Below are 9,012 nucleotides of genomic sequence, written 5' to 3'. Positions count from 1 at the left end.
TCGGCTCTCATATTATATTATGTATTACGACTCTATCTTAAAATGTCAAACTTGTCAAGATAATTAGCCCAAAATCATGTTGGGTAGTATTTCCATATTGCTAAGTATGTCACACCACAGTTTTTAATATGATTTTTTACATATTACAACATTTATGTTTCAAACTTTTTTTCATCGCATTCTTATTCATAAATTAAAATAAATTGTTCCTGATTTTGATTTCTCTTCAAATTTTTCATTAGAATAGAGTAAAAAAGAGTTATTTATCAATAGTATTTTTAAATAATAATAATAATAATAATAATAATACAATTAAATATTTGACCATTATTTTAAAGCATGTTAACAATATTTTTGGATGACAATTATTATTAAGGACAATACTTTTTGATTAATAAAATGTAAAAAAAATAAGAATGTGATAAAGAAAAGATTAAGGATATAAATTTAAAAATGAATAAAAATTAATGACCTTCAATATAATTAAAATATAATATATTTATAAAAAAAATGGTATGAATATAACCATCACCATTTCCATATCTTAACAAAGATGGAATTTTTACCGTTAATATAGATTTTTACCAAAGATGAAATTTACTAATATAGATTTCTAGCACTTGAGGTAAACATTATTTAATTAAGACTACATTTATATATATATATATATACACACTTAACCTTTTTCTATCACATTTTTTATTTTTAGTTTTTTATCAATTAACAAATGTTATTCTTAATTATTATTTTTGTCCAAAAAATTTATTAGTGCGTGCTTTAAATTGAGGGATAAATAATGGAAGCCGCTATTTAAATTCACCATGTTAAATATCTATTCCACTCTATTTCTATTAATATTAAAAAAAATCACATTTCAATTCTGCCCTTATTAATTTTATTCACGCAAATACTATACATACATACTATTTTTATATATATTTATCCTACTCTAAATTTATCCATATTACAATTTTAATTTTTCTTTATAAAAAAAAAAGAAAAAGAAAACACTATATTCATCCCCATTATATATAACATCAACTTTCTCACAATTTAATAACTAATTCTATAGACAAAAAATTAAAAGATAGAACTCCATAAAGCATGAACAATCACTACTACCCTCAATGCCGAGTTTGTGAGATTATACCTTAGAAATTGTAGATGTTAGGCAGCAGTTATGAAAGAATAGATACGGAGAGGCTTACAATTTATAACGTAACTATGGTAAGCTAAATGCAGAATAAGTTTCAAAACAAATTTTTATGTTTTTGTTTGTTTAGTAGCATATAATATAATCTGGTGTTCAAAAAGATTAAAGTTAGTAATAAAAGATGTTTTGGCCTTAATTTAAATATGGTGTGAATAGTTGTTTTTGATAATGTTGCGTGACAATTTCTAAGCTGTTCTCAATGCAGAAAAATTAGGTATGACAATTTTCATAGTATAAATAACAGTAATTTATCCTTGAAATTTGACATATATGTTGTAGAAGATTAACATAATAATAGGAAAAAAAAAAAAGTTTGATGCAATGACAGACACCTAAAAATTCATTTTGTAAAAACCAAAGTAGGAATATTGGATTCAAAGGTTTGAAAGTACATAAAGGGAGTAGGAGCATCATTAAGAGACTCTATTTTTAAAAAGTATATATTATCATTTGAAGAATATCTACAAATTTAGATAATTAAAATTTTGAAGTATTCCAACAAACTCTTTATATTTAATACTTAGGATCCGTTTGATTGCGAAGATGAAATTGAATTGAATTGAAAACGAATTCTAGAGAATTGAATTACTTAGAAATTATTTTCTGGGAATTGTAAATTATTGTGTTTGATTAGTATAATTTTCCACGTGGAAAATGTTGAAATGAAAGTATTTTTTAGTGTTCGTTTGGCCCTATTTTATATTAAAATTGTCAATTAAGGGGATAGAATTTACTGGTATTGGAGATGAAACTTGTTTCCATTGTCAAAAAAATTCCAAGAAAATCATCTATCTTTTGATATTCGTTTGACTTTGTTTTACATGAAAAATGTCAATTAAATGGAAATATTTTTTTACAATAATTCTCAGAATTCGTTTCTATTGCCAAAAACAAAACAAAAAACTGGTACAGTGATCGGAGTTGGAATTCTCACCATATAATTGTGAGAATTCCAATTCAAGGAATATGTGGAATTTAGTTTAGGTGGCAAAAAAAGTGAAAAATGAATTCTAGGAAAAAAATGCTATCAAACAATGCAAAAGTGGAAGTTGGAATTGATTTTCCATTTTCTATGAAAAATTTGGGTGTATCAAACACACCCTTAATGTTACTACTCCCAAAAAATGTTTATTATTTTTCTTTATCTTTTATTTTAACTACCTTTTCTTTAGATTATTTTAGTATTTTTCTACATTGAAAATTGAAACACTTTGAATGCATTTAATTATAATGAGTGAGTTTGGAGCACCAAACCTACTCTCTAAATTAAAATGTTAATTTAAAAAGTTTTTTGGAGCATGATTTGAAGAATATCTCCAAGATATTCCCTATTTTTAAAAAGCAAATTTAGCAATTTAGAAAGCATCTATAACTTTAGATAGCCAAAAATTTTAAATGTTTCAAGAGGCTTTATATTTTTCTTTTAGTTTTACTACTCTCAAAAAGTATTTTTTATTTTTTTCTATCTTTTGTTTTCTCCAACTTCTTTCCAATGAGTGCATTATAGAGAGTAAGTTTGTCTCTCCAAATACATTTTATTTTAAAATATTAATTTAAAAAGTTTTATAGAACAAAATTTTAAGGATTGACTCTTTAAATTAGAGAGTATTATATTTAGGCCCAATTTGACTCACATTCTTTCAAAAAAATATATTTTTAAATAGTTATCTAACATCATTTTAATTACATATTCTTCATATATTTATTTTTTTGTAACTCGGATGTCCGAGTTTCGTCTGACTAATCTTGAGGAGTGGTTGTCTTTCCCTCTGATTCACCACTCAGGTAAATGCGAATACGGTCACAGTTTATACACACTTGGATGAAACATTTGTGATGTAATTCTCCTCCTTGTGGACCTTCCTTTATAATGTGTGGCCAGAACCCTCAAAGAAACGATAAAATGCTCCATAACTTTGCCTCTATTGCTATGTTGCATTTACTTGCTTTAATGGTGTCTCTTTCGTTATCTTTTTAGCTTTATTTGAAGAGGATATTTTATTAATATTACAGTTTTTGGTTAAACATAAATTTGAAAAGAATATAAAACATTCAAAAGAATTTAATGAAAATAAATATTAGTGGATGGATTTAGAGTGATATATTTATATATAATTTTATATGTGTGTATTTAAGTAAATTACGTAAAGTTAAAAATAAAATATATTTTTCTTCTTAAAAAGTAGATATATATAGCGTCTCCCTAAATAAATTTTTTTACTCTCTTGATATAATTTTGGACAAAAATCGTTGTATGAAAGAAGATATATTAAATAATAAATGATTGATGAAAAATGCGATAAATAAAAGTATAAACATAAATATAACAATTTACAAGACAGTTCATGCAATTAAAATATATTTTACTTATATTTAACCTTTAATTATTGCAGTCTACTTGGTCATAATTAATGCACGTTAACTCCTGTGTAGTTACGGACATAAGCTACACGTCATTTTAATTATTTAACGCACGCGTTATTTATGCCGATTTTCCCGTTGGCCTCGTGCCAAGAACTGGAGTCAAATTCTGAAAGCAAATCCAAGGTGGTGCTCTTTACGTGAATACACGGAAAAAAACAGTATAATTTTACACTGAAAAGTGAAAATGACAATAGGCTACATTCCAACAATATAAAACCATAGCCTTTGATGTCCATCAATCTCATTCTTTCTTGCCTCTTCTCAGATCCTTCCGCTTCTTCTCTCTCTAAAATTATTCTGTAACAATGATTTTTGAAGCTTTCACGTGGTTACGTTTGTTCTTATTCTTCATTACTATAGCCTCTTTCTGTATTGTCTCTCTCTCGGTTTTTGTTCTGAGATTGAAGCCATGGTGTAGTTGTGAAATCTGTCAATGTTTTGTCAGTTCAAGGTGGTCCTTGGAATTCAGTAATTTGTGTGATTGGTACTCTCATCTTCTGAAAAAATCAAAAACTGGAACAATTCGTGTTCACATTCTTGGTAATATTATCACTGCCAATCCAGAAAATGTTGAGTACATGCTCAAAAAAAGGTTTGATAATTACCCAAAAGGCAAACAATTTTCATCCATTTTGGGTGATCTTCTGGGGAGAGGGATTTTCAACGTGGATGGCCATTTATGGAAGTTCCAGAGGAAAATGGCAAGTCTAGAACTAAGCAATCTTTCTGTAAAATCATATGCATTTGAGATTGTAGTGTCTGAAATTCGTTCCAGGCTAATTCCTGTATTTTCCTCTTTTGCTGGTAAAGAAAATGGTGTTCTTGATTTACAAGACGTGTTTCGAAGATTTTCATTCGATAGCATTTGCAAATTTTCATTCGGACTAGACCCCGGCTGCCTAAAATTGTCACTACCGGATTCAGAATTTGCAGTGGCCTTTGATCTTGCATCAAAATTATCAGCTGAGCGCGCATTGACAGTATCACCATTGATCTGGAAAATCAAAAGATTTTTCAATTTAGGCAGTGAGAAGAAACTGAGAGAAACCATTAAATTGGTTAATGTCCTAGCTGAGGAGCTGATCAAGCACAAAAGAAACATGGATGTCTCCTCTCATGAAGACCTATTGTCGAGATTTATGGCGAATATAGACGACGACAAATTCCTCCGGGACATTGTCATAAGCTTTGTCCTGGCAGGTCGAGACACCATTGCCTCAGCCTTAACCACTTTCTTCTGGCTATTGTCAAATCATCCACATGTCATGCTGGCTATTCGAGAAGAATCAGACCGAATAATGGGGTCGAAAACTCAAGATGTTGCGAGTTTTGAGCAATTGAAGGAAATGCATTATCTTCAAGCAGCAGTACATGAGAGCATGAGACTATTTCCACCAGTTCAATTTGATTCAAAGTTCTGTCAAGAAGATGATATTCTCCCAGATGGTACGTTTGTAGCAAAAGGCACTAGGGTTACATACCATCCCTATGCAATGGGCAGAATGGAAACAATTTGGGGCCCGGATTGCCTTGAATTCAAGCCTGAAAGATGGATACAAGATGGGATTTTCAAGCAAGTAAATCCTTTCAAGTACCCAGTATTTCAGGCCGGGTTTAGGGTTTGTTTGGGTAAAGAAATGGCATTGGTGGAAATGAAAAATGTTGCTTTGTCTTTGATTAGGCAGTTTGATATCCAAATGGCTAACCCAAGTCACACTCTTAAGTTCACGCCGGGCCTGACTGCTACAGTCAAAAATGGTTTGCCTGTGTTCGTACAAGGAATCAATGGTCGCACTCAAACTATCAAAAACCTGGCTAAAAATCATCAGTGACGAGACATTTCTTGATCAAACATTTTTTCATCAAAATCTACAATCTCGTGACACAATCTTCCATGCTGCTAAACAATATTGTATATTCTATTCAATGATTTCGCTACATCTTAAAATCTTGATGGGGATTAGGAAAATGAATGTCGGACGTAGATGCATTGAACCCAGGCCTTATTCTCATTGTTTAAACTTTAGATATTGTAGTTAGAAGCACGAGAAAACAATTCAATGTGCAGTGGATAAGGTGGTGGGTTTAGGACCACAAGTTTCTGCAATTCTCTAATGTTTGTAAAATTATTTTGTTAACTTTGGATCTCGAAGTGTCTTGAAAATGTTGGATTCACACTTTGAAATTATTAATATATTAGAATAAGTATACTTTTAAGAAAACTTTTTTCAAGTATAATTAAAAACGTTTAGGTTGAAAAGCGAGCATGTATGGTCCTCGTGGGATGAAGTTACTTAGAATAGACTGAATTTGTTCAACTTTTTTGTGAGTCACAATTTGTGTGACCGGAGAATTTTGGCTTGAAGCTTTTGGGAACATTAGAACAATAGGAACATGTAGAATTTCCCGAAATTGATATTGTGTAGAATTCTCCCCCTCTTCCAAAGAGCATAGTATCAAAGATGACATACGATTTTCTCTCTCAAGATCATAACACCAGTGAGTAGGCGAATAGCCCAAGAATATGTTACGGTCGTGACTAATTTTTCCATTTTACAGTCCATCTTTTATCTTGTTCATTGTTATACAAAATAATTTTGAACAATGGGTGATGCCTGGTTACTTACAAAATGAGTTAGGGAGACACAATCAAACTTTGTACAAATCGAATACTTTGTTTTTTATTTTTGAATGATTCATATTTGACCTAAAAAATGTAGATTTACATTTCAAAAATATTTCTTCATTAATATTTTACTAATCATTTTCATTTATTTGATTTTGAACAATAATTTTTTTAATACTTTGCTCATCACAAGAAAATGTATATTTGTGTTTTAAAAAATTGTGTATTTGATACAAACAATTAATTCAAATAATCAAAAGAAAAAACAAACAACCAATATTCAATACTAATAATCAGTCAAATAAACACAATTCATTAGATATAAGTTAAATTTTATATAATCAGTTTAGACACGTGCTATATACATAAATAGGATAGGAGAAAATGCAAATTTAGATTCTAATTAGTTGAAAATTTGATTGAAAAGTGAAAATTTGTAGTAGATGTAATAATTGTAGAGAAATTATAGACAAATTTTAAAAAAATAGAAGAGTTAAGATTTGGATAAAAGATTTCAGGGAGAGAATAAGATAGAGTAATAAAAAAGAGAGAAAATTCAAATTTATTATGATTTTGTCTCTATTTGGTGGGGATTAAAGTTCGATTTTTAGTAAATTTTGATAAAATTTTAAAAGTTAAGGAATCCAGGAAATAAGTTATTAAAATTAATTATTAACTTTAATTTAGATTAAAATTTAAATTTCAATCGACACCAAACATGACCTTATAAAAAAAAAAAGGGAGAAAATCTCAAAAGTTGGGGATCAAGTGACCCCCATTACCCCCGGCCCTTGGGTCCACATATATATATACACACACGCACAATAAAAAAAATTTTGAGTGGACTTATTTATACAAACGGTCCCAGCCTATGGCTATTTTGGAAAATTACCTTTCCTTTCAATCACGACTTTTAACGTCTTCATTTGAAAGTTTAGGTGCGGATATACTGATAGAGCCTCGATAATATTCACTAATTCAAGAGAAAGAAGGCATATGCTATGGTCAACAGTAGGTTGGCTAGGCCAGCAGATTAATCGTGGGTCAGCCAAGTCAGTAGATAAATTCTGTTGTCTAATCCAGTTAGTATGTTATCTTTAAAGGTAAAATGAGTAGTTGAGTCAATTGAGGAATAAATGTGATAGGGAGGGGGGATTAGAGATTCATTCAGTAGTCGGGGAGATATCTGGTCTCAATTTGCTGGAATTTGTCATTTACATTCTGTGAAATATCAATGCAGTCTTCAGTACAATTGTTCTTTGTTTACAAATAATTGCATCAATCCATCTATACTAAATATCACTCCAACATATATTATATATAATACAAATTCACTAGCCAACACATCAAATGCTATTTTCGCAACATCTAATTCATAGCACGAGGTCACTACAGCAACACAGTTTTCAACAGTAGATACAGTAGCATCGGCTTCACAGAGATATCTCTAGGAGCAACAGCAGTGAGGTTCTATCGACTTGGTTTCAGAGTGTAAAATGTGTTTTCTAAAACCCATTTTTTAGAAGTGGAAAAACGATTTTGAATGGCATGTCACTTGCCATAAATTTGTTGGCTGATTAATGGCGACCCGAATCTCTATTTCTTTGTGGCTATTTTGGACCATTGGTTTGGATCTAACGACTGTGGCTTAAGTCAGAATTATTTGGTTAGTTTCCTTGGCTGGCCAGGTCAATTCATTCATTCTTTCAGACTTAATTCTCGTATTTTCTCTCACTAAAATCTCAAGAAACTTTTCATCTTCAAGGTCTGTTATTCTTCATTGTGAATCAGATCTGGTTTCTGATTTCTGGTTTTGGTCTATTGTAAAATCAGGCTTGTATGGCGACTTATGTATTGTGGTCATTTACAGAAGTCTTATGTGCTTTTGTGGTTGATTGATCTGTATAGAATTTAAGCTACACTTGGTTTCAGTCTTATGACAATTAGATATTGGTTCTGATGAGATCCATACAGATTGATGAGAGTATATTTGAGTCTAATTGTTGTACTCTAACCTTGAACTCTCTCTTGGGGTGGTTCTTTGCACATAGTGATGGACCCTTTATCTCCGAGCACCTAGATTAGGCATTGCTGAACTATGTGACCATATTTTTGTACTCTAACCTTGACCATATTTTTGTATTATGCTTACTGTTTTTTGTGAGTTTGTGGTGCGATTTTGCCTATTTTTTGTGGGCAAAATCCTAACAAAATTGGTATCAAAGCCTCATAAGATGTTGGGTAAGGCACATTTTTTGAAATGTGATTTGAATTTCTTTTCGTATTGATGCATTTTTTGATCTGTGCAATTCTTGAATTTGATTCGAACTGAGATTCTTGGAGGTTGGGTTTGGGATTTGGCTTTGAAATTATCATTGGAATTGGATTTTAATTTCTAAAAATGAACTGGATATTTAAATATTGTTATACATAGTATTTCGGTGAGATTGTTCCAATTACATTTATCAGTAACTGATTTGCATGATTTAAATGTTATATGTGAATCTATTGATATTACTGTGATTTAGTTTATCCAAGAATCATGATAAATTATTTGATTGTAATAAGTGTACGTTTAGATTTTTCCCAGTTTCTTTAATCTGAATGTTTGACATCATCTGTAGTAACTCTAAAATTGATTCTTCTTGGATACTGTTTTAGTCTGTGCATATTATTTTAGAGTTGATTTTCATTCTGAGATCAGCTTGTCAAAAATTGCAAAAACTTTTTCAAAACCTTTTCCGCAACT

At 30.3% G+C, this 9,012-nt stretch overlaps 1 protein-coding gene across 1 annotated transcript; it reads left to right on the top strand.

Moving 5' to 3' along the window:
• Positions 1–3,903: 3,903 nt before the first annotated feature.
• On the top strand, positions 3,904–5,816 carry LOC111412034 (cytochrome P450 94C1-like). Its single transcript, XM_023042770.1, has one exon. The coding sequence runs from the start codon at positions 3,943–3,945 to the stop codon at positions 5,467–5,469; it is 1,527 nt and encodes a 508-aa protein (XP_022898538.1). The 5' UTR covers positions 3,904–3,942; the 3' UTR covers positions 5,470–5,816.
• Positions 5,817–9,012: the final 3,196 nt, after the last annotated feature.

This window comes from Olea europaea, chromosome 16 (assembly GCF_002742605.1).
Source record: "Olea europaea var. sylvestris chromosome 16, O_europaea_v1, whole genome shotgun sequence".
Taxonomy (NCBI): Eukaryota; Viridiplantae; Streptophyta; class Magnoliopsida; order Lamiales; family Oleaceae; genus Olea; species Olea europaea.
This window is presented reverse-complemented; position numbering and strand designations above follow the sequence as displayed.